General features: G+C 41.5%; 1 protein-coding gene across 1 annotated transcript; it reads right to left on the reverse strand.

The window, feature by feature from the left end:
• Positions 1–26,427, reverse strand: LOC149287926 (solute carrier family 60 member 1-like). Its single transcript, XM_089492282.1, has 10 exons — positions 26,198–26,427; positions 5,061–5,259; positions 3,928–4,167; positions 3,439–3,613; positions 2,885–2,997; positions 2,485–2,658; positions 1,856–2,003; positions 1,702–1,772; positions 1,379–1,499; positions 1–56 (listed from the first exon to the last, which is right to left on the reverse strand). The coding sequence occupies exons 1-10, from the start codon at positions 26,425–26,427 to the stop codon at positions 1–3; spliced, it is 1,527 nt and encodes a 508-aa protein (XP_089348408.1).
• Between the last annotated feature and the right edge of the window lie 1,266 nt (positions 26,428–27,693).

The raw sequence follows: 27,693 nt of genomic DNA on the forward strand, positions 1-27,693 counted from the left end.
CTACCTCTGATAAGGGACAGCTTCTCTGCCAAGTTCTGGGGGTTTTCTTGAAGAACCTGATAAGAGACAGTGTTCAACTTATAATATATCAAACTTTAAAACATCAGTAGAGCTGACATTTGAAAGCAGACTGGTTGTATATTAAGGAGCAATGTGTGCCCTCTACAAATAATGTATAAGGATCATTCAAAGGTCAACTGACAAGCAAGCAGAAAGAAGAAAAAGACAAGAGCAGCAGCAAAGCATTTCTTTGTATTCCTGCAGTATTCTTAACCCAAGCTCGGTTGGGCATTACATCTCATCACGGCCATTTACTGGGTAAAACAGCATGAAAGTAAAATCATTGTCTTGGAGATGTTTCCAGAGCCATGTACAAAGCATTTATGCCCTGACCGACTTCCTCCAACAAAACAGAGTTGGTTTTGAATTCCAGGCAGGTTCTGAAGCCCAGGCAAGGTCATTCTCAGGTACCATAGACTCTGTAGAGTTGGATCAGATTTAAAAGGAGCAGTCTAGTCCCCCATTTGTTTATTTAATGTATACTGCAGTCCATTTTGCAAGAACTCCTATACATTTTTTTGCATGCAGATCAGTGCATGCACACTTTTGCTATTGGAGGTATGCTTGGTGCACATGTGCCATAGACCTATCAAAAGTCAATGGGAGCTGCATGCATTTTAAAATCCATGGATATAGCAGCAACCAAATGGATTTACACATGCATTAATATCTGTACTTGTATGGGAGTGCTACAGGACGTATACAGGAAGGTTCTTGCATTAATTTGCAGATTTCTAAATCCAATAAGCAAATGAACAAATGTACCTACTTACATTTGAATCCAAGCAAAATTGTGTTTAATGTGCACAATTCTGAAAGTAATCTATTGTAAATCTGATTATAATAAAGCTCAATGCTTTATGTCTACTTTCATTTGCTAGGGATCCTATTTTTAGTGTCATTTCTTTTCTCTGTTTGCCATATGAAATGTAAATGTCAGAGATGTAATATTTGAGTTCTGATTTCCAGAATAAACAGTTAGTTAAAACATGAGTTATGGTAATTCTTTCCAACATAGGTTTTTTGGCACCAGTAAAGATTTGCCTTTGCCTTGCGTACACCACTTCAAAGGTAATTAGAAATACTGAAAATGTCAGTTGTATGACTCGTATATGTAAAACTATAAGGAGATTAGGTGAAAAATAAAAAAATTAAACAACTATTTTCTTGAACAATAGATGAAGCATGTGCACAAAGCCAGAAAGACAATGCTATAATTATATTTTAGGTATGCCAAGCAAAAACAAAGAAAGCAACACTGATATGGGTAAAGGTGTAGAATAATGATCATATGGTATTTATAAGACAGGTCTCTTACCTCCTGACGTCCTTGGATGTATGCTGTCCAATACCAGTAATACAACAAACAAAGTAAGAGCCAATGACGACAGACTGACGCCGCATACAAGGAAACTATAATTACCCTGAGTTTGGATTACCTGCATTAGAGAATACGATTTAATGAATTGGTTCTACAGGAGGGTAGGATTATTAGCGTAAATTTTAACTTATATTGTCCGTACTTTAGATAGAGTGTTCATTATTAATGATGTATAACAGGATGGGAACTGGTAATCAAAAAGATGGTCATTGTGTAAATATAGCAAGTTGACAACACCACCACACTTAACACTTCCTTACCATTCCAACAAGGATCTGTAGAAACATCTCCCCCATCCCAGCGCCAGTAACAAGAAGTGTGGTGGCACAGCCTGAAGGATAAAATGTTAGTCAAGTTATACACATAGTACATTTACTGGGCTCATCAAGATTATGACAACCATGCAGTGCTCACCTTTGTAATTCAGGAGGTCCTCTGTGTATGCCAGCATGCTGGGGAAGATACTACTGAGAAAAAGGCCAAGAAGTGCTGTCCCTATAAAAAGACCAGTCACACTGTTTTGTGTCAATATCAAAAACAGGAATGTCACCATAATACCAATCTGTTGAGGGAAAAAAAAAATCTGTATCAATCTCTATTGATACTTTTGCCACCAGAAAACTGCAGGCATTGGTTTCAAAGAACATTGCAGAAAACTCAATATACGGTAAATGTCTGGTCTTTATATACTTAGAATTTCATAAAGTATGCAATATAAACTTCATACATGCCATTTACTAATACCTACTATAAAAGTTTTTTTTAATTGTGATTAAACAGGCTTTCCAAAGCAGTGACCTACAAGCACCTCAGAGGAATTATATCATCCTATAATGAACTCTTGATCCCAAGGGCCCTTAAATAATAGGTGCAAGTTACAGTTACAAGTTAAGATGCTCTTTAATAATTCACTAATTTGTTATTTTGGTTTAATTAGACTACAAAACTGCTAGTAATGATTACAAATGTGATTTTTTTTATTATTATTATTCTTTTTCACAATACCTGCACGATGGTTCTATCATTTAACTATTTTTCCTTACCAGGTTGATGAAGAGCATGGATCGAGGAGACATTTTGTAGGACATGGGGATGGAGATCAGTCTCCCCAGCGTGATTAAACCCCAGAAGAGACTAGGTAAATAGCCTGCTGTCTTGTGGGTTAGAAGTAGCGGCTGCTCCACAGAGTAGCTATATATAAAAGCTGAATATTCACCCTGCATCAAACACATGGCACATTGACAGCACTAAACCTTTTTTGGTCACAATTTAAATAGTTAAAAGCAGCATGAGATGACAAATGATTCTGAACATGACTTTAACCTTTAAAAATTACAGGTAAATGCCTTTATTTAACAAGCTCTAATTTTCATTAGCAGATCAAGCCACAACACACCCTTATCCCAGCAGCAGACAGTATATATAAGTACTGATATTCCTTACCACTATCCCATCGCTCATAAACAAGACTAATGCCGCACAGCCGTGGATTGCAAAAAATGTGTAGGGAGCTTTCAAAAACTTTGTAGTTTGGCAGCACAATGACAACCCATGACCTACATTAAAGAAATATACTTTAGAAGAAACCAAGAAGTTTTTAAAAGGTAAAGCGCCGTTTTAAGAAGGTTCCAATGCAATACCATGTTTATGATAATTTGGTGTGTATCCAAGTATTTTCTGTGGGACTATCCACTAAGAACCCATTTAAGTGCACATTTATTTTTTGAACTCGGGTTGACTGCCTAGTTGTGCTTTGCTTCTACATATTAATTACCTCCCCAGTTTCCTTAGCATAACTGTTAAGCTACAATATTAATAAAGTCAGCATCTGTAACTATTATTACCAATAGTAACAAAATAAGGTGCTCCATAGTTTATGGCCTGAAAGGTGTGTATTAAGAGCAATCCAGGTGATGAAGAGCATGAAAATCTACTGAGCTTATGCGGATTTGCTCTGGGCAAACAATAGACAAGACTATAGTCTGAAAAGGCGCTACCCTGGTCTTCGCACTGGTTCTCTTGTGCTGCCACCCCAGGGTCACTGCTGTCACTCTCTTTCTGAGTTTCCATGGCCAATTCATCAGCCGATAACAATGTCCCAGTCCTGTGAGTAAAGCCTGGCACCATACCCTTCCGATACATCAGAAAGAAAACAGCAATGGGTACTGGGAGCTGAAAGAATGTGGAAAATTAACAATAGTTATTTGGCAACCAGTTCATTACCCTATTTAGCTTTAGAGATTCAACAATGTCACTTTATATAAACTTATTAGGGAAACAAATTGGGGCATAATGCCAAATAAAAAAAAGTAATCAGATAAAAGGTGTTTACACAGACAGCCGCCAATTTACTATTTGACACCATGGTTCTGTATTTCTTATGCCCGCTTTGGCACGAAATAAAATATTTTTAACTAGCAAACTGGTATTAAAAAAGGAACCTTTTTGCCAACTTCCGCTCACCAGATAAGGAATTTATAACTCACATTGATGGCAGCCATTATCCAGAAAGCGTAGGATACTCGTGTTGCTGTTGGCCCCTGAAGGGGAAGAACGAAGTGAGAATGGTTTCCAGGATGATGTGGCACTAAGGAGTTCCTGATGTGTTCTAGATTGGTGCTCCCATTCTGGGTTATGTTCGACTGGATACAGTTTGTATCGGAGAGGAATGGATCCGCAATTAACGGGCTCAAAAGGGCCCCAAACCCAACAAAGAAATGGAGCACCTTGTGAGGGGAAAAAAAAGTAAAATTCTATTGCTTAAGGATGTAGAACTTTTTACAGTGCCTTGGTACATTCCTTTATTATTGCTAATAAAAGCACTTTGATTCTTATTCATGCCTTCAATAGACAGATTTCTCCCTGGATTAACTCCTATTAACTAAAAAATCTGTTTCTTTTATAAAAATTCACATTATCTGAACTTCACCAGGCAGCGCCATCACCATCCTTTAATTAAGATGGAATCATTGCTCATCCAATCTTAGATGGTTGCTTGTAATTTGCTTAGTTTTTGTGACAACCGATCCCCCAGAAAAGGTATTGCACTAGCCTTTTACACATTTAAATATACGTATGATTTCACATAAGAGACACCAATTCTGTCAAGCTAAATCAATCCAGTTTAGATACGCGCTCTTCAAAATGCAATCCTTGCTTTCCCATAATTATTTTAGGCGCCTTTTTTGTACTCAGGCATTATCCTAGTCTAAACTCCATTTAGTTAGTACACAGAATGCTATTTTGCTTACCTAATGCGTTTTTTTTCATATGTCTGTGTTGTATCTTTTCTGCTGTTTTTCTGCCCAGTGCTCCAATATATATTGGAAACAATTATCATCCTAATCAGGGTTTTCAAGACATGGCTGACCTTGTATAGCTAAACAAAGTGACTTTCATCCAAAGTCTCCTTACACATATTGTTATGCATTATGCAGGGGATGTGTTTGCTATGGACAGCCCTTCATAATAGCAAAATTAAGAGTATTTTGATGGATAAACATCAAAGGAAAATATATTTAGTACCCTGGTTATTTTCTTTGTGTCTCTCAAGTTCACCCATTTCATCCTTAAAAGGTCCATTACTTTCTCTAATCCAGCCACCTAGCTTCAGTCTTACCTGCAAGAAAACAGCGGACTCCTGCTGGTAAATTTTCACTAGCTGCATGTTGGATATTGTGTCAATGCATCCCATGGCAAGCCCAGCAATTGCCATAACCATGGCAAGGACTCCAACATGGCCACAAAATGGAATGATAACAAAGACCAAGGAGATGACCAGTGAGGAGATGAAGAGGATGAACAGGCAAAGCCTCATTCTGGGGAAGGTGATGTTAAAAAGAAAATGTCACCTCTGGTGTATGTGCAGACTAGCAAGTAAACATATTACTACAATAATTCTTATAGATGACATTGAAGTACCGATAATGCCATAACCATAGGTTGTGAGTCAATTCCAAAATTGATCAAACAAGACTAAGCTAATATTAGTAAGTCACCAAAATCAGGAATCTGCACTCACTCCCCACAGGAACTCAGGTGCTTAGCTGTGCCAGGAAGGGCCAGCTCCCCAATAAATCAAAATAGAAAAAGGCTCCAGGCACTCATGGGTTCCATCAGGCAGATTTATTGGAAGAGACGAACAACAACGTTTCGACCTCACGATGAGGTCTTTAGCAACTTGATAAAGACCTCATCGTGAGGTCGAAACGTTGTTGTTCGTCTCTTCCAATAAATCTGCCTGATGGAACCCATGAGTGCCTGGAGCCTTTTTCTATTTTAAGCTAATATTAGTGTCCTGTGTGAGGACTTACAACAAGAAGTGGAAAATTTTATCATGCGTAAAGAATAAAAATGTTAGTAGTCTAAAATAAAGATCATATGTGTGAAACATGATTTGGTGACATCAGTGTTGTCCTTCAGCTGTACTCATCTTTATCATCTTGCATGGAAGATCGATCCAGGTCTCTGAGAAGAACAAATGGTATTTCCAGTGGCATGTTTATTATACTATTAGTGTATGGTGAGATTTTGTTCAGTATAAACCTTCCTTAGGTTTCTTTGTCAGTGCATGATTAACAGGCTGCAAGGGGGTTCATCGGTAAGAGAGCTAATTAGCCAGTTGACCAATTCTGGTCTTTATTTGTTTGCTTGGCTACCAATCTGTATTGCAGAGATAATTTAGATACCATTTATTAGTGAAAACATGTAACTACCAACCAAACCTGCACAGTGGCCCCTTCTTCATCTCCTGATCATTAAAACACACCTCACTATGACACAAATACGATTCTGCGTTCCCCTCATAACCATGAAATGAGCATTATAAGCATACTGAAAAAAGATTTATCCTAAGCTAACTGATATTTGCTATAGGACTGTGGACACATCATCATCTAGATTACATCATGGTGGCAACATTTAAAATCCCAAACTATTTTATCTCAAACATATATGCCAGGATAATTTTTAGTATGGTGCATCCTGGAAGCCGTTTTTCTTAGTTGTTTGATAACCTTATGAACGGCTTACATTTTACTCATACAAAACAATATACCGTATTTGCTCGATTATAAGACGAGGTTTTTTCCAGAGCAAATGCTCTGAAAAATACCCCTCGTCTTATAATCAGGGTCGTCTTATAATCAGACCTCAAATAGGTCTGATTATGAGACTAAGATCCAGATCCCCCGCAGCGATGCAGAGGACCTGGATCCTCCTGTGTTAACCCCCCCCCCCCAACTTACCGGTGCTTCTGAGTCCCCGGTGCTTAGTCCGGGCTGCGTGTAGAGCTCTACACGATACAATCGCGTAGAGCTCTACACGCTTCCCGGACTAAGCACTGGGGACCCAGATGCAGGGGACCTGGATCCTCCTGTGTTAACCCCCGACCCAACTTACCGGTGCATCTGAGTCCCCGGTGCTTAGTCCGGGCTGCATGTAGAGCTCTACGCGATATAATCGCGTAGAGCTCTACACGATACAATCGCGTAGAGCTCTACACGCTGCCCGGACTAAGCACTGGGGACTCAGAAGCACCGGTAAGTTGGAGGGGGGGGGGCATAACACAGGAGGATGCAGGGGACCTGCATCCTCCTGTGTTATGCCCCCTCCAACTTACCGGTGCTTCTGAGTCCCCGGTGCTTAGTCCGGGCAGCGTGTAGAGCTCTACGCGATTGTATCGTGTAGAGCTCTACGCGATTATATCGCGTGGAGCTCTACATGCTGCCCGGACTAAGCACCGGGGGCTCAGATGCAGGGGACCTGGATCCTCCTGTGTTATGCGCCCCCCCAACTCAGAAGCACCGGTAAGTTTGGAAGAGGGAGGGGGAGTGTTAAATGGGGGGTGTAAGGCATTTCTGGAGGCAGAGTGCTCTGTGAAATGCTTTTTAACCCCTTTAATGCCACTCTGCCTCCTGAAATGCCTTAAACCTCCCTATATGCCATAATATGCCTTTTAATCCTCTAAGTGCCAGAGTGGCATATAGGGTTAAAAGGCATATCATGGGGCACAGTGGCATATAGGGTTAAAAGGCATATTATGGGGCACTGTGGCATTTAGAGGGTTAAAAGGCATATCATGGGGCACAGTGGCATATAGGGGGTATAAGGCACTTCTGGGGCAGATGTGCATAACTAGGAGGCAGGTTGGAAAATAGAAGGAAATAAAACCAAAATATTTTTCTCAAGCATAGCTTTTATTAAAAAAAGTGTTTAAATGAATTAAAATTTACTGGTAAAACTTTTTTCCTATAGGGTCGTCTTATATTCAGGCTTTTTCTTTTTTTCCTAAATTAATATTAAGATTTGGGGGGTCGTCTTATAATCAGGGTCGTCTTATAATCGAGCAAATACGGTATATGTTTTATTTAAGGCAATAATAGCATCATATCATATAATGGTTACAAAAATAAGACTACCGTATTTACTCGACTATAAGACAATGCCCGGAAATTTGAATATAAATTTAGAAAAGGAAAGGCCTGAATATAAGACTACCCTATAAGAAAAAAGTTGTATTAGTAAATATAAATTCATATCTAAACTATTTTTTCATATTTAATAAAAACTATGATTGAGAAAAATGCATTTTTTATTTCCTTTTATTTGTCAACCCGTTCCCCCCAGTTATGCACATCTGCCCCACAGCTTGCTACTCTTCCCCCCCCCCGGATATGCCTTATACCCCCTTATTTGCCACTCTGGCCCCCTAGGTTCGAGTTATTCCCCCCTAGCGCTGCAAGGGATCTGGATTTTAGTCTTGTAGCCAGACCTCTATTTGAGGTCCGATTATAAGACGAACTTAAATAGAGGTTTTGCTCTAAAGAAGCATTTGCTCTAAAAAATACCTTGTCTTATAATCGAGCAAATACGGTAAAAGGAAGCAGCTTCACTTGAAGACTCCATTTGCTAATAGCTAATAAAGCTATATCCATTTTTCACATCTCAGCATGCCACCTAGCTGCTGTCCTGAGTGGCTGTTCATTAACCCCTTAACGACAATTGCCGGTCCTGGCACGACACGGAAAAGCATGTGCTTTACGACAATTGACGTGCCAGGACCGGCACGTCTTTAAACGGGTGCAGAAAGCGATCTGTTTTCGCTTTCTGCACCCAAAAAACGTTGCTGAATGCCTCGACCTCGAGGCATTCAGCAACGCCGCGATCGGAACGAAGGGGCCATCTCTGGCCCCTCCACGGGGCGTCAACATCCGCCATACTTTGTATGGCGGCGGACGCCCGTTTTAAAAGCGTTTAGGAGGCGATCGACGATCGCCTCCTAAACTTAAATGTGTCGCTGGAATGCCTCGATCAGGAGGCATCCAGCGACACCAAACACTTACCTTTCGATGGGCTGTGACCGCTCCGGAGAGCGGCCACAGCCGCAGCTGCCAGTGATCTTCGCCATCAAGCAAGATGGCCGCTGCCCTGTAACAGGAACCAACAAATTTTAAAAGTTCGCTAGATGGTCCAGACCATCTAGAGAACTTTGGCTCCACTTGCAGGTTGAAGACAGGTACTGCATTCACCATGCAAGTCAATGGAACCCAGCTTTCTAATCACAGTGTGATTAGTAAAAATAAATTAAAAAATAAAATAAAATTAATAATAATTAGAAAAAAAATAGTAAAAAACTAGTAAAATGTAAAAATCATTTCCCACTGATGTCACTATCAGGGGAACCTCCAAGTTGAAAAAAAATGTTAAATTTTTTTTTTAAAAAGACAAAAAAATATATATATATAAAAAATATATTTTTGTGAGCAAGTCCTAAAATTAGCATATTAGCTTAAAACAATTCTCGCATGGAAAGAGTTAAAATACTGGCATATTAAATGCCCGTGGGGTGTCTACTTTTAAAAAAGGTACCAAATGTGGCCTTTTAGTTCCCACAAAAATGACAAACCCATGCATGTGGGGTATCACTGCACTCAGGAGATGTTGCTGAACACATTATGGGGTGTCGTGTGACAGCGGCATATACCAGGAGCTGTATATTCATACATAAAGTAGGTGTGTGTGGGAAAAATACACACACAAAAATACTACTGCAAACTTTGAAAACATGCTGGTGGTAAAATGTGTGCATGCAAAGAGTTAAAATACCAGCATTTAAAATACCCTGTGGTGTCTAGTTTTGAAAAATATATGGTTTTGTTGGGCACACTGAAATGCCCCGGCTCAAAGATGTACCAAATAGGGCATGGGCAGTGAATCCCCAAATGCCAAAGTTCAACATTGAAAATGCGCATGCCCCAAATGTGGCCCTTTTGCCCCCAAACAGCCAGGCAAAATCATTCATGTGAGGTATCGCTGTACTCAGGAGATGTTGCTGAACACATATTGGGGTGTTTTGTGATAGTGACATATACGAGAACCTTTTAATTCATACCTGAAGTAAAATGTGTGTGACAAAACAAATGCAAAAAAATGACTACCACAAAGTTTGACAAAAACTGGTGGTAGATATGGTGTATGGAAAGAGTTAAAATACTAGCATTTGGAATACCCTGGGCTGTCTAGTTTTCAAAAATATATGATTTGATGGGGTAAATTGCATTGGCCGGGTTCAAAGATACCCGAAATGGCACATGGGGGGAAGAATTACCAGATTTGGAAAAAATGGCTTTGAAATAGCAAAACGCTACCTGTACGTATTGCCCCATAATGGGTAGAAAAAAGCAAAAAAACATTGGGTATTTCTAAACTCAGGACAAATAGTAGAATCCATTTAGCAGGTTTTTTCATTACCTTTTATAGATGAGTAAAAGATTTTTCAACTAAAAGTTAGAAACAGTCATTTTTTTCTAAATTTTTCACCATATTTTATACTTTTTTTAGTAGTAAATAATATGATACAATCAAAACAATGTCATCTAAAGAAAGCCCTTCTTGTCCTGAAAAAAACAATATCTAATGTGTGTGGGTTCAGTAAACGGGAAAGAAGAAAATTACAGCTAAACACAAGCAGCGCAGAGATGTTAAAAAGGCCATTGTCACGAAGGGTACAAAAAGTAAAATCAGCCTTTGTCACGAAGGGGTTAAACCTTTACAAGAGAAATTCAGATATTTGAGAACAAACTTTCTTTTACAAATATTGTATCTTATCTCAGTGCTGTGGAATCTGATGGCACTATACAAAACAAATAATTTGTATCTACAAGTTTTAGATGCAAAGACACAGTATTAAAAAGTATGCCATTTTTTCTGTTTGTTCAACTATGTCTTTTGTATTATTTAATACTTCCATAAGAATGTTATGAAAACATATCGCACACACTATTTATAGTACAGTAATAATAATAAAAAAAAACACTTTAAAATGTATTCTACTCCACACATATAGTATAGCTATGAAAAGCGTCACCTTCCCTTACAACAGACTATGACAGCTATGACTGAAAAAAAAACACATTATTCACACAGCGATTGCATGGGGAGCATAGAAGTGTTACTTGGTATCCTCAAGAAGAGACAGGCCCCAGGAGACCCATTGTTGCTTGCTGTCATTATGGGCGTGTGTATACTAGAGCGACTCAAAAATCACAATAGCATGGAACAGCACTATGGATGCCAAGGAGTTAACATAAACTGTTGTAAGCATAAGAATGACTAATTAATGGCCACTACTACCACTATTAATGTATAGTAGGTTTTTAAAGTAAAACTATCACAAATTTAACATAACAAATCTCTCAGAAAATTATTCATTTTGCAGGCAAACGAAAGAGACTTGCTCTTCAGGTTCAAAATTAATTTTAGTATTTGAAACCAGAGAGCTATAGTCTGACATTCCTCTTCTTACCCTGGTGTTTCGACATGAGGTCACCTCGTACCTAACAATAATGGGCACAGCTGATAAACACATGAGATTAATGGGAGTCATGTAGTTAACTGGTGCGTAACACAAGTGAATAACACTAGTCTTGTCTGAATTACAGAGATTAACAGGTTTAAAACTAAAAGGCAGGTAGATCCCTATTTATTTCATATCCATATTTATTCACTCCCTCCCCCCGCCAGTTTCCCCATTCCACTAACGTTATTTTCCAGTTTCAATATGGCTGTCAATATTAATTTAATAAGTTCATTCATTTAACTTTACATTTGGCCTCAACCCAGATATGTTCTGACAAGCAAAAAATACATTCTATTCCAATACAGCTTCTGTATGCATTACATAAGATGCTCCACAATTCTGTTCTCTGCATGTGGACACTAAAGGTTTAGACTAGCTCGGCCAAGAACAGACCCTACAGTAAATCCCTGCCCAGAAGAGTCTCACATTTTATCACACTTATGCCATTACAGAGAAATTAATGATCCAGCCCTCAAGATCAATCTAGAGTAGAACCAAAATCCAAGGAAAATGTCTTCTGTGAGACGCAAGTAACTACCCCAGATGTACATTTTGTTCTCCATGAGCAAAAAAGTCCAAGTATTGAGAAAGATGCACTTGCTGTCTGCTCAAAAGTAAGTCTCTAGATATCCAACATCATAATGCACTACTGCGTAAATTCCTGTGGTGCAATAAAAAAATAGAATAGATAGAATTTCACTGTTTAAACTCCAACAGCCTGCTCGCAATGGAGGGGTGAATTTACCTAATCTATTGGACTATAATCTGGCATTTATCGTTTTGCGGCTGATTGGTTTGCGTGGCGGGTCTAAATTCACCAATGTGACCCTGGAGCAACACCTATCTCCAACCATTTCTTTGGCCTCTCTCCTGCATCTATCTAAAGTTAACCTACCCCCTGAGGCTGTCTCCAACCCATTGCTGTATCCCACTTTAAAGGATTGGGGGCGTGTTAGACCTGGGGCCTGGAGGTTCACTACTCTAAATTCCTGCCATTGATCCGTAACCCGCAATTCCAGCATGGGAGGGAGGATGTTGTCTTTCGACGCCTGGCCCGGGAGGGGGGGGGGGGTCGCACCATTGGCGATTTTTTGGACCCACGTGAGAGTAAATTGTTGTCTTTTTTGTGGCTCCAATCTAAATTCCCTACTATTAACGTTCACCCCATTCACTACCTTCAACTTCGCAATTATGTTAATAAATTGCTTCCTTATCTCTCTGGGGCTAATTCTAACAACCCCTTAGACCAGGTAACGATATTATCCCCCGTCATAATGCTCAAGATGTCCACAATCTATAATCTGATCAGACCTGCCATCGACTGGGAGTCCCACCGTGCAGGTCTTCCTGGAGGGCTGATTTTCAAACATCGAACCGGATTCTTCAGGCGTATATGTTCAATTCTAAAGTCCTGGTCTCTAGGGACTATAGTGAAATGTTCCTCAAGATGGTGCATAGAGCGTATGTCACCCCTAAACTTCGGTTTTTAATGGGTTTAGCGGATCACTCCCGATGCTTAAAATGTCAATTACCTGAGGCTGATCTTTTGCATGGCTTGTGGTCTTGTGGCTCTATTGTCCCATTTTGGGATGCTCTACAATCATACATCAATGACACTCTGGGCATTCATTTTGTAATATCTGTTGAATGGGCTATTTTTGGTATATTCCCTGACCACATTCCCCCACCTGTAGAGAGGGCTAAATTTCTCTTGCTCATTCTTTCCGCAGTGGCAAAACGGGCAATATTGTCCCAATGGATTGCTCCACAATAGGGCTGAAACAACTAATCGATAAAATCGATAATGAAAATCGTTGTCAACGATTTTCATTATCGATTAATCGAATCGATTTTTATCGATTATAAAAATTATAATCCGACCTCAAACAGAGATCGGATTATAACACTAGAATCCAGATCCCCCGCAACGCTGCAGGGGACCTGGATTCCCCTCACTGTAGGCCGGTCTCTCACTTCCGTCTCTCTCCCCCCTCCCATAAACACCCCTGACTCCTCCCCCCTCCCATACATCACTCTGCCTCTCTACCCGGCTCCGTTACTGACAGGAACTTTCACTGCAGCCTCAGCATAAGTGAAGGGCAGTAACGGAGGCTGGCTGTGCGCATCGTGCAGACCCCACCGGCTGACAGAGAATAATCCTCTCTGTCAGCCGGTGGGGGTCTGCATCGCACAGACAGCCTCCGTTACTCACCTTCACTTACGCTGAGGCTTCTATGAAGCTGCAGTGAAAGTTCCTGTCAGTAACGGTGCCGGGTAGAGAGGCAGAGCGGTGTATGGGAGGGGGGAGGAGTCAGAGGGGTGTATGGGTGTCAGGATCAAGGTGAGGAACCCGATATGCAGGAAAACCCAGCAAAGTCCAGATCAAACCCAAGGTTTAGCAGCGTAGCCGGTAACAATAGCCAGAGGGTCAGGATAGGAGACAGCAGCGTAGTCAGTAACAAGCCAAAGGTTCAGGGTAGGAGATAGCAGCGTAGTCAGTAACAAGCCAAGGGTAAAATAACAGGGCTCAGGAGAGAACAACAATGTAGCTCTTAACAGCACAATAACTGAGCACTGAATGATTCTCAGTGCTCATTTTTAAAGCTACCACCAGAGGTCGCCCTTCCCCCTGAACGTGCTGACGGTGGTGTGTGTTCCCCGCCCTCTCCATTCAGGAGTGAATAAGGAGAGGTGGGAGCATGCACGCTCGCTCTTTGAGACCGGCACTGTGGCAGGAGCAGTGAGAGCAGCGGCGTGGGAGCCGGTACCCGCAGTCAGCGGGTACTCAGGTGAGTCACTGCGTTGTGGGTTTCTTCGTGGACCCTGACAATGGGAGCCACCCTCCCATACACCACTCTGGCTCCTCCCCCTCCCATACGGCACTCTGCCTTTCTACCCGGCTCCCTGGTGTCTTGTGAACCTCCGTTGCTGACAGGAGGCAGAGTGGAGTATGGGAGGGGGGAGGCAGAGTGGAGTATGGGAGGGGGCAGGAGGCAGAGTGGAGTATGGGAGGGGGGAGGAGGCAAAGTGATGTATGGGAGGGAGAGGAGGCAAAGTGGTATATGGGAGGGGGAGGCAAAGTGGTATATGGGAGGAGGCAAAGTGATGTATGGGAGGGGGAGGAGGCAGAGTGGTGTATGGGAGGGGGAGGAGCCAGAGTGGTGTATGGGAGGGGGAGGAGCCAGAGTGGTGTATGGGTGAGTTATAGTGGTGTATGGGGGGTATTATGAATTTCAGGGCATATAGGGGGTATAAGGCACAGGGCCGGCCTGACAATGGGAGGGGGGAGGAGCCAGAGTGGTGTATGGGAGGGGGGAGGAGCCAGAGTGGTGTATGGGAGGGGGAGGAGCCAGAGTGGTGTATGGGAGGGGAGGAGCCAGAGTGGTGTATGGGAGGGGAGGAGCCAGAGTGGTGTATGGGAGGGGGAGGAGCCAGAGTGGTGTATGGGGGGTATTATGAATTTCAGGGCATATAGGGGGTATAAGGCACAGGGCCGGCCCGACAATGGAGCCGAGTGGGGCAACCGCTCCAGGCGGCACTTTTGAAGGGGCGGCACTTTGCCCCAAGCCCTTTTTTTTTTTTTTAAAGCGAAAGAGAGAGAAAGGGGCGCCGAGTGGTTTTTGCTTACCAAGCTGTCAGTACCCGCTCGGCGCCCCTCTTTCTCTCCTCTGCGATGAGTCTTCCTGTTCGGTCTCGGTGCCGGCTTGTAATGCTGAGTGCCGGAAGATTTCCGGCGCTCAGCATTACAAGCCGGCACCGAGACCGAACAGGGAGACTCACCGCAGGACAGCTGAAAGGTAAGTACAAAGGGGGGGGGGAAAGGAAGGGTAGATAAGGGGGGGGGCGGCATTTTAAAATTCGCCCCGGGCGGCATTTTGCCTTGGGCCGGCCCTGATAAGGCATATCGATATTAGGCATATCAGGGGGGCATAAAACATATCTGGGGGTAAAAGGTATATCAGGGGGCTCAGTGGCATATAGGGGGTATAAGGCATATCGATATTAGGCATATCAGGGGGGCATAAAACATATCTGGGGGTAAAAGGTATATCAGGGGGCTCAGTTGGATATCACTGGCATATAAGAGGTATAAGGCAAATATGGGGGCAGAGTGGCAAGCTGGGGGTCAGATGTGCATAACCGGGGGCAGTTTGGTAAATAAAAAAAAAATGTAAACAAGGCTTTTTTCTCATAGTTTTTATTAAATATGAAAAATAGTTAACATATGAATTAATATTTACTAATAACTTTGTATTAAAACTTAGTTTGAGAAACACCGTGTTTGGGTTCTTGTAGCTTTTATTATTATGTCAGTAAAATAAGAAGGTGAATAGAGAGAGGCCATTGTGATAAAGAGATGAAAGTGTAAATTGTACGTTTTTTATTACATTATTTTAAATTGAAAAAAATTGAATTTTTTTTATCCGATTAATCGAAAAAATAATCGGCCAACTAATCGATTATTAAAATAATCATTAGTTGCAGCCCTACTCCACAACCTCCGTTGCTTCCTCTGGTCCTGTCGCGACTGCACTTTTTGTTTCATATGGACTGGCTCAAAGCTGTCCTTCATAAGGAGAGCAAGGTCAAATATCTTTTCAATCGCTGGTCCCCATTTATCGCAACTCTAGATAGCACTACCAGATTGTCACTGTTTCAAACGTTCAATACCACAGAGTGGTATTGTCTTCAGGTCCTAAAAGGTATTCGCCCCATACCGGGGACGTATCTGTGTTGCGGTCCGGTGTTCTGTGATTGAGGAGGTGATATTACCTACACTGTATGTATTATTGGAATTGTGCATTACTTGTACCTGTACACATCTAGTCTGTCACCATGTCTATTTGTACCTTTGTTCTTATGCTGTATGCTCTGTCTTCTCCGTGTAATAAAGAAGTTTAAAAAAAAAAGTAAGTCTCTGGAGTATTTTCTAGATTTCTGTAAGAAGTGATCAGTGTCCCGATTCCAGACGGTTTACTCTTTGTTATATTAGCCACAGTCAAGCATAAAGAGATGGGGTAAACAGACAAAAAAAAACCAAAAAAAAAAAAAAAAAATCAATGCACATGGTCTATAAAACATTCATAAGGTTTGTGTTTTGTTTATCTCCTTCTCATGATTCAATACCATCATGGAAACAGTAGGCTTTAAACCTACCGTGAAAGCATGGAACATCACATTTAAAGTAGCAGTGAGCCTTCCAGTGCTCACTGTAACCCGATGGTTACAAGCACAGGAAACCAATCTTCAGGCCTGAACTAGCCATCTGGCACACCAGGCAAATTTTCAGTAGGCTTCTGGCTTATAAACATACCATACTCCAGTGGCAGACACTTAAGCATGAGTCCAGCCAGTTGGATATACCTGGCTGCACAAGTATAAAAACATAATATGCGGCTGCATTTACGTCACTTGGTGGCCATTGACCTTAAAGTGCCAAAGCAGCTTAGCCATCCCCATCCAATCCCATAGCATGGCGGTCTTTCTGAGTCATGTAATCACAGTGGGTTCACACAACCTGGGGTCACCTGCATTAAGTCACAACGTATCCCTGTTTTGCAAAGGGGTTAATTAATATCTGAGCCAATACATCAGTTACAAAAAGGACAATGTTATCATTGTTTAATTTTATCTTATCCCTTAACCTTTGTCTGTCCTTCAAAAGTAACAGAGCATTTTTATCTTGCGTTCCACCTGACTATGTGTAACAAACAACTTTTATCAGTAAGGTACTTCCTATAAGCATTTAACTTCAAATCCTCTGCTGAGTGTATGGATGTCAACTTTTGAATTTAAATTAATTCAACACAGCTTTTTCCATATTTAAATTAATTTATTAAAACTACTACCAAGAGAAAGATTTCTTCCCTTTAAAAGTTTGCCTCAGGGAAGATGTTTAAACGCGGCACCTATTCTCTAATGCCTTAGCCAGTTCTTACAAAGGTTTCATAAACTATTCGGGACAGGAAAAGGACAGGTTTATGGAGAAGAGTTTGGACAGCTGGTCCTATAGTATACACATAAGGCAGTTTTTTGCCATGTGTGTGTATATATACAGTGTATGATTTTTATATGTAAACTTCCACTACAGCAGTGATCCTGTGATTTTTTTTTTGTTTTGTTTTTTTCACCAATGACAGACCAGGTATTCATTGGTCCTCTAGGTATATATACATACATGCCATACTTTACAAAGTTTTAGGCAGATGTGAAAAATGCTGTAAAGTAAGAATGCTTTTAAAACAGACATGACAATAGTTTCTTTTTATCATTTATCAAAATGCAAAGTGAGCGAATAGCATAAAACCAGCACAAAGGTCAAGTATTTTGTAGGCATATAGTTAGATGTATGATTAAACAAGTTTACCATTATATAAACTATATATAACGATGCCGTTATTAAATTGATGATCTTCAGCACCTGTTTACATATGTAGGTTGAGACACCATCATTAACCGAAGCAACTGAAGCAATAAAATTGGGTGAGGAAAAATTGTGGCCGCAAGGTGAGGTTGCTGAAGACACATGTAAAAACTTATACACCTTGGCAAGACTGAGCACAGCAACAAGACACAAGGTAGTTATACTGCATCAACAAGGTCTCTCCTAGGCACAAATTTCAAGACAGAGAGGGCTTTCCAGATGTTCTGTCCAAGTTTTTTTGAAGAAGTATAAAGAAATGGGGCATGTTGAGGACACATTGGTCAGTCAAGGGAACTGAGCGCGGCAGATGAAAGACACTGCTTGGCTAGGCGTGTCCTTAAAATGGCTTATGGCGTTGTACGGATTAGGACTCTTGGTTCATATGTGTGGAGTAACTGCCTACCAGGTCATCCAGGTTTGGTAGCCGGCCCGTAGTTTAAAAGGTTATATTTATGTTCTGCTGGTGGTGGGCATTATCAATAAAGCTTTGAGCTAATGCTCTACCCACACTCATTTCGACTATTGCATCTTTATTTGGTCTGTAGAAGGTTTTGGGGGGGGGGTTTCTGAGGCTATGGGCCCAAGCAGTCATGTACGTGCCTGGTACTTTGGAATATAAAATCCAGCCAACCCTTCCATTGGCAAACAGCTGAATACCAACAGTGAGCAGCATCGTTTGTTCAGTGTCTGGTTTATTACCTTACTGAAATAATATTACTATAATAACAACAACCAGATAGGTAACAAAATACAGAAAAGAATGCTGTAAAAGGTACTGCTGTGAGCAGATGCACCACAGCTTTGCATTACTTAGCAGAGAGCAGTGCGCTAAATTTGAGCCTAGTCTACAGATCTCCAAGAAAGCAGATACAGAAGTGCTGAGAAGTAAAGAAACCAATGGTCTGTGTCATGATTAACTCATGGAATATGCTGGATGCATGGAGGGATAACCCAGCCGAGGTGGCTAGTTTCTTTGTTTAAGCATTCAATAAGTTAAGCTGATGTTGATCTAAATCAGTTTCTTTGAGCATGCCCTCTGCATCTGTTCTGGCAAGAGGTGTTATCTTCCCAGGACACCTGTGGTGATTCATGGCCCAACTGATAAGGAGTCAGAGTTCCATTCCATTCCTAGCTTAAGTTTTCCCATCACCTTTACCCCACCATAACTTATTGGCAGATCAAAGATGGGAACCAATTCTTGGGAAAGGTGTCGTATAATTGGTCACCAGAGGGGTGTTTTCTTGCAAAGGACCCTCATTTAGGGTCAATACAGCCACCTCAAATCAGAACTCCATAATATACTCGGATTGGAACAACATCATAAGAAATCATCTGGACTTAAGGAGTTCCCACAGGCCGGCTTATTGAAGAAAATTGTGAGTGAGAGTCTTGTGTTTATGTCCCATTGTTTTTAAGAACGGTTTGCCTGTTTTATTTTTTTTTGTAATTGTGGCACTATGTAAACTTTGTCTTTTTGTTATTAAAATATTCATAATCCAAATCTGTATTTGGGCTCTAGTATTGATATCCACAAACCCTAAGAGAGGATCACCTTACCAAATTGTTATTTACTAATTTCTAGAGGAGATAGATATATATATGTGTTTGCCTGGGGTGGGTTGATACATATATATTCTAATTCGGATATCTCATGAATCCGGTATCAAAATCGTGAATGGTGGCAGACTACCTGGGGGGATGCAGGCAGGATTTCGGGGGTTAATTTGGTGTAATTTATGCCTTGTTAAGGGGTGAAGTTAGTAAATCAAGAGGCCTGGTGCTATTAACCCCTTCATGCCCACACCCTCCACACAGTCACGGCTTGGCAAGTAGTCCTGACCGTGACAGTCTGTGATAGGGTGGTGTCAAGTGTACACGGAACAGCACAGTATTATTCTAGGTGCACTCAGCACTGTGCGGGTTAAGTGCCACCAGCATGTTTGTTCAAAGGGAGACTCCAGGATGTCATTACTAAAGTATGAGCCTATTGTATTTATTACGTCTCAATATCCGTCTCCACTGCATGCCATCAAATCCTAACAAATATTATGATGCAATCTTCAATAAGATTAATCCCTTCACCTCTGTGAAAAAGGAGCAAATCACACCTGCCCCGCTCAAAAAAATACATTGCTATAGAAACAAAATGGTTGATCTAAATTTTGTAAAAAATAAAATAAAAAATTGATATATATATATATATATATATATGACACTTTCAAAAAGATGGTCAGCACTCCAGGTCTTTAAATTGACAATTTCATTTTATTCAAAGTCAAGTCGACGTTTCAGTCATTACTGACTTTCATCAGGACATATATATATATATATATATATTATATATATATATATATATATATATGTAACACAAAGGGGACCATTTTGTAGTTTTATGTCTGGATAACAGCTGTCGGTTCGTACATGACAACTTACAGTACTAAGAATGGCAGGCTATGTAAATATTGGCACTTTGCAGCAGCTAGACCTGGGAATTCTAAAAAATTTTACTTTTTTAACAAGATATGGCCCTGGAAAGGAAAAAAAAACAAAACATAATTCATATGCAGACTAGGACTTTATTTTACTCAAGGCTTATTAGTGAAAAGTCAAGGAAGAGATATATCTTTAATATTGTGGTCCCCTCTATTTTGCCCTCCAGCATTAACTGGTTTAGATTTGTGATGTTGTACTATATCCTCTGGTGTTAATGGGTTAAGGAGAAGCAAAATTTAGTCCCCATGTCATGTGTGCTGAAGACTATTGTGTCCCCTACAGAGAAGCTCTTGAGAATTCAGAGAATAACTCTAAAAACAGCAATATTGCCTTTCTGGATCTCTGCCAGTCATTGTTCTTTGGGTAGTAAAAGAAATTTATTCTGCCCAGTTACCTTATCTTTTCCTCTCTAGATGACAAACTGAACAATATAGTATCTATCTCCTTTACCCTTCAATTCTTTAGCGTGCACTCTAGAAATAAAAGTAGGAATATAACTAATCTTTAAGTTTTTAAATGTACATTCCAAGTATTAAATGCATGTGATAGCTGTGTCCCCTTATATTTTAGCTTTTTTGTGTGAATAATCAGAATCTTCTCCATGCATTTAGTGGTTTTCCCCAACTTGCCAGCTCCTTCCCATGAAGGCTATACATTCAATTTAACACATCTCTTGCTCGGTAATGCACATACATAGGTACTCCTCGACAACTTACCTACATACTTATGGCTAACATGTCAGACATCCTGTGCACATGCTTAGAAATGACGCCCACTGATTTCAATAGAAGCACTTTCCGGTTTCTGGCATAACTGCCAGAGTAGAGGTGGGGTACAGTTCCGTATCTAAAGGCACAGCAAGTGGTTTTTTTCATTTTCTTGGTAAATTTACGTCATGTCACATGACCCTGCTCCATTCTTGCCTCCCTTGAGTGGGACAGGAGAAGTTGTTTGCACAGAATGCAAGCAACGCAGAGGGAAGCAGCGGCCCCTGCAGAAGTCTGCAAGCGGCACTGAGAGACCTGCAGTTCAGGTAAGGGGGTGGGGGAGGGTTTATGAACGAATATGTGTGAATGACTGAATGAATAAGTGTTTGATAGCATTGGTGTGTAAGGGGGGGGGGCATGGCCCAAGGAGGCTGTAAGTGATGTGCAGACCCCATCCTGCAGGGCAGCATTTTATCTATGCTGGCAGCATCAATACACAAGGGGGGCAGCTAGCCAGGTTTTAGCATGTATTGGGGGCTCGTGCATGATAGGAGTGTGATAGCAATCATATATATTTAATAAAGCAAACCGCAATCACACTCCTATCATGCCCAGGTTCCAGCATGTACTGGTTATATGGGCATGATAGGAGTGTGATTGCTGTTACCAATCACATATATATATATATATACACATACACACACACACACTATTTCATATACATGGTGTATATGGGGAGGTCATTTTCGGTTTCGACCAAGTGCATCCTGAATTTTCATTTTGGTGCATCCCTAGTTCCATTAATGTCAATGGAAGAATTTATAAAACACAAATATGCATTTACTCCTTGACACCAGGGCAAAAACCTGCCTTTGGGCTAATTCCACATTTACATTGTGGAGATGGTCTAGGATCTGCATTAAGGAGTAAAGAATCATAGGATCAATGCTCTATGATCTATAAGTGTCCTCTTCCTGTAACACATCCAGGTCCTGCAGCAGCCCTGTCCACAGGAGGTCTGGTGGTTGTACAGGATGTAAAGCCTCTTCTGGCCGCCGGCGTCTAATGAAATGAAAGGGGGTGATGTGCACGCACCGCGCTACCCAGTGGCCGTGCCTCAGCTCTTCGTCCCACCCCTTTTAAGACATGGGACGAAGTGCTGAGGCACGGCCATTGGGCGGCGCGGTGCGTGCACGCCAACCCCTTTAATTTCATGGACGGCCTCCAGCCGCTGCCCCCACCAGACATCAGGAAGCAGTGGTAAGTTGGGGGGGGGGGGGGGGTTAGTGTTATATGGGGGGGCATAAGGCTTTTCTGGAGGCAGAGTGCCCCATGATATGCCTTTATGCCACTCTGCCTCCAGAAATGCTTTATACCCCCCCATGTGCCACTCTGTCCCATGATATGCCTTTTAACCCCCCTATTCGCCAGTATTTCTGGAGGCAGAGTGCCATATAGGGGGTATAAGGCATATCAGGGAGGCAGAGTGCCATATAGGGGCTATAAGGCATTAATGGGAGGCAGAGTGGCAAGCCTGGGGGCATAAGGCATTAATGGGAGGCAGAGTGGCAAGCCTGGGGGCAGATGTGCATAACTGGAGGGGGGGGGGGCAGGTTGACAAATAAAAGGAAATAAAAACACATTTCTCAATCATAGCTTTTACTAAATATGAAAAAATTGTTTGCATGAAGAAATAAAAGTTTCTTACAAGAATATTGTGAAGAATAATGTGATCACTGTTTTGTTCCACTGAATAAAATGTAACTTTTTCATCTAAAACAATTTTGCAGTAGCAAATGTTTTGATTCCAAAATCAGAGGAGGGAGGCTAACATTAGCCTTTTGGCTAAGATCAAGTGTAGTCTCTCTTGCTGGGTGGAGAGATGACACTGATCCTCTGGCCTTAGGGCTGGGAATGCATGGAGCCCGAGGTGCTTAGATTGCCCTGACAGAAATGTTGGAGTCACCATGTGCAGTCTTGCACGCCGCTGCACATGGTGAGCGCACGTCTTTGCACAGGCGGTTATCCTTGCACATTCCTCCATAGCGCCATATGGGCATGGAGCGAAATTTATTTTTGTATCTGGCTAGGTCATCACGGCCTGCCCTTATTTATTTTTCCCTATTTATTTAATCGCAATGTGTGAAAGCACGTGTGCCTATTAATTTGTTTTGGATTTCACGGTCACCGAACCTTATGCGAGGCCACGTTCACCCTTAGTTTTTCCGATTTGGCACCTTTGTTTTTGGACACTGTTTTTTTGGGCAGTGAAGCCTAAGGGGGTTTCTCTCTAACGGGAGTACCCCAAAGGTAAGGGTTCTCATCCTTTTGGGTGAGTCCCATAGATCCGACCCTCCCATGGGGGAGGGAAGGAATCAGTCTGGGTACCTCTTCGGGGGACCCAGTATTCGTATCGGGCTTCCGCTGCCTCTTCGGAGCACGGAATGCAGCACCAAGGAGCACGCACCTCGGGCTTCAAAAATAAATAAATAAATAAATAAATAAATAAATTACTTCACAGCTAGCATCTGTAGCTTTACTTTTGCTGCACTTCCCATGACGCACAGCCAGCATCATGGAACTAGTATGTCTGGCTGAGCCTTATGGGAATTCAATTCAATGTATTGGTTATTTTTAATGAGCATGACTGTGCTGACAAAAATAAAGCGTGTTTTAAGTGGCGATGCAAGAGCGACATTTTCAAGTGCAATTGCTTATATCGTGAGATTTTTTTATTTTATTTTTTAAACTGTGCCTCTTTCACATTTTGAAATGTTGGGAGGTATGATAATAATAAATAAATAATAATAATATTGCTGCTAAAGAAAGTTTAACCAGTTATTAAATCCAAGGGTTCACTTACATTTGAAAGAAAAAAATTAATTTCACATGCACACACAAATGTATTTTTTCACATAATGTGATGTCATACATTGCATAGTCACCCTACAAAAGAAACATATAGGTTGCATTGACAAATATCAATCAGATCTGTCATTTTGCCTAAAATCTTACATTTTACTGTACACTAAACAGAATGCTTTACCATTGACTGCAATGGGAGTACTTTCCCGATGGAGACTAGTTGCTTCTAGCAGCCAAACTAGCCTGTTTCTTGGAGAAACCAGGGTGCGGTAAGCTAGTTAATAAAGAACAAAATACGTACTTGTTAACCAATGTATTACTAAGAATATTATACGTAGCCATGTTAACATATCAGCATAACATTTTTTAAAATAAAACAAAAAAAAAAAACTTCTGCACGTTATAACATTTGTGAAAATGTGTGCCTTGCAAATCACATGAGCAAATACTAGTGGATATAATCTTGTCTAATTAATTTAATGTCCTAATGAAAGTGGAGTAACCAAGTGTTCATCTCCTTGTGAACAGTCTTCTTTATTCTGCACCCCAGCTCTCTTTTGCATTTGCTCCTTTTATGAACATGCTGGAGGTGGAGGTTGTTATTCATAAATCAGTATAAAAGCCAGGACCACAGATCAGTTATGATACCGACAAGAGAAACACATACACTTGAAAGGGTGAAGTCGTATTTACTTTATTAGTGGAGTTTCAAGGTGCTGGGTCCTGCTCTGTACACCAGACACCCCACAAGAATGAAATGTAGGTACAGAGGTGATGGGGACAGGGAGGTATTGGAACAGGAGTATAGACCAACACAATGTGCTTAAGCTAACACACAAACAATGATAATCTTTCAAGTCTTTATTGAACGCATTAATTAAACTGTGAATTCAAAAACTAGTTGAAACCGTCTTTGGCAGCAATAGGCACATGCACTTCCTATAGCTGCATATCAGACCTGTACAATGTTCAAGAGGAATTGCGGACCATTCTTCCTTATAGAACTGCTTACACTCATATTCCTAGGATGCTTCTTGAGAATAGCAAACTCAAAACGATTTATTGGATGTCAAAGTAGCTCTAAAACACACCTCCAATCCAATTTCATTGATTGCTAACACCTGACTCCAATTAGCTTTTGTTGAAGTAAATTAGCCTAGGCGGGGTTCACATACGTTTTAAAACAGATTGTGTTTGTTCATTATCAAATTTATACATAAATGCTGGTAATGCCAAAGGGTTAACTTATATTTTCATGCCACTGTACATCTGTACAGTACCCCAAAATCCCTGATGGCGGCCCTGTTGGCAACTACCACTGGTAGATACATTCCTTAGAGGTTCCACTTTCACTAACTAGTACCATTGCAATTACACAAGTCTACAGCATCTGTTACAGAAGTTCACAGCCACAACTTAAGATCATGGGCTAAGCACCAGTTAACGATTTAAAAAAATATATATTATTTGTTCCCATTTTAAACAAACGGCTATTAACCCCTTAAGGACAACGGGCAGTCCCTAAACCCATTGAAAACATGCATTTTGAGCCCGTACATGTACAGACTTTGTCATTAAGGGGTTAAAGCACAATGAAGTCACTTTAAAGGTTTTGTTAAAATGTCTGACATTCGTCCAGACCTACCATTAAACCCTTAGAGTAGCAACTAGATGTGATAGGTAGTGGGTAAAATGGGCCTACTATGTATGCCATATGTAGTGGCACTCTAAGACATATTTTACACACACTTTTTTTTTAGTGCAGTGGGACATCAAATAAGCTGCGAGCCTGCCAGCATCTTTCCACTTTGTCCCAGAGGAAGCGTTATGGGTTTCAATTTACATGCGGGACTTAAAAGTTATAGAAGGAAGCTTCAAGTGGACATTTACTGTAGTTTGGGGTAGCTGTATTAGTCCAGTGCATAAGAATGCAAAAAAAAACAGAATGTTGCAGAATGTTGTAATACGTTTTTTATTGGACTAACAGTATTTAAAATAATAGACGAGCTTTTGGGAGTCCTCCCTTTATCAAGTCAAAAGCATTTCTTACCAAGCAAGTGAAAAACACAGTTTAAAACTAACCGGTACATGTTCTGATCCTTGTTCTTAAACAACAAGGTAGAGAATTTGCTGGCAAAAAAACTTAAGAGGGTCGTAAATATTGCAGTAGAAGATTCTCATTCAGTCATGTGCTATTACTTCTGACCAACTCGGAGATGATTTAAAGGTAAATTATATTTAGGAAATCTCTCTCTTGGTTATGCATCAGACCAATGAAATGCGACCTAAGGAGTAATGCCTACAATGAGGGTACTGTGGACTCTGCCAGGGCCAAGGGATGAAGCACAGATGAGGCATTTGGGGTTAACTGCTTTGACACTGGTGTTAAGAAACCGTACGCTACTCACGTCTTCTTGAAGGCACCTGCCAGAGAGCTACCCACCAGGAGGCAGAACTGCTGAGCGAAGAAGACCCATGTGATGTCCTGTAGACTGCTGTGAGTCTGGCATCTCAGGTCCAACAAGGTGGGTCCCAGAAAAGCAATACACAATCCGAAGCTGAAGAACACACTCCAATAAGTCAGAGTGGGTTGTAAATTCTTCTTAAAGAGGCCCAAGAGCCTCTCGTCCCACCACATGATTTGAGCTTCTCAATTGCGATGCTTGCTGGAATCGTTGAGTCTTTCAGAATGATCTAATACAAAGTAACGTCTACAAACGACATCTATCAGTGATGATTATTAGTAGTTTAAGGAGTGTGGAAAAGAGGAGGAGTCGAGTAATGGGGGTGGCTTCACGATCCTCATATTCAAATACCTTTGGCGCAAACTTTTCTTCTCATTTTGAGGTGCTGAGTCCCCTGCTTTTTATTCATGTTGGTGGGCTCCTTGTTGAGTATTTATATCTAATGCACTCAGATCTGTGGTGTATGCATATATTATATATGTATCTGCCCTCTGGTATGCCCGTTACGCTGACGTCTGAATTTCTCCTCTAAACTCTCTCCTGTTAAGTCCTTCAGGGATCATTTGTTTCTTATTCAGGAAGGTGCAAACACTTACAGGAGGTGCGAGAGCGAGAGTGGAAAAAGACCCGCCCAGAGACTGCCTGGGGAGAGGGCATATACTGCAGGGCAAGGAGAATGGGGAGAGGGCATATACTGCAGGGCAAGGAGAATGGGGAGAGAGCATATACTGCAAGGCAAGGAGAATGGGGAGAGGGCATATTGTCACGTACTGTACTTACCCATGCAGCAGGTAGCCGCATACCCGCTGCTCGACGCGCCCTCCTGCCTCTCGGTCTTACGAGTGTTTCGTGCATATGCGAAAGCTGGCACTCTTAAAGGGACCGAGTCCCGGAAATTGGGGGAACCTCTGGACTACTTAAACAACTGACACCTTTGCTAAGGTGCTCAGTTGTTGTTTGTAGTTCCAGAGAGCAACACGGTATTTGTTCCTTCCATTCCCCCTGAGTTTTGCCTGTTAACCCTTTCATACCTGTACCTGTTCCCGTTCTGGTCCCGTCCCTACCTGTCCCCGTTTTCCTCGGATTGCCTTCACGGTTGTTTGAGACGGATTCAGACTTGACTACGCTTTCCTCATTAACGCTTATCTGCTGTGGTGCTCCAGTTGTCTGCAGTCCTGCTCTGTCTGCAGTTTAACCCCTTGTCTGCTTTGGTGTTCCAGTCGTCTGCCATCCTGCTCAGTGTCTGCAGTTAAACCCTTTGTCTGCTTTGGTGTTCCAGTAGTCTGCCGTCCTGCTCAGTGTCTGCAGTTTAACCCTTTGTCTGCTGTGGTGTTCCAGTCGTCAGCCGCCCTGCTCTGTATCTGCAGTTAACCCTTTGTCTGCTGTGGTGCTCCAGTTGTCTACTGTTCCCTGCTCAGCTCACTACTAGTAGTCCACCA

This window comes from Sceloporus occidentalis, unplaced genomic scaffold (genome assembly GCF_023333645.1).
Source record: "Sceloporus occidentalis isolate IW3139 unplaced genomic scaffold, rSceOcc1.0.p SCAF_55, whole genome shotgun sequence".
NCBI lineage: Eukaryota > Metazoa > Chordata > Lepidosauria > Squamata > Phrynosomatidae > Sceloporus > Sceloporus occidentalis.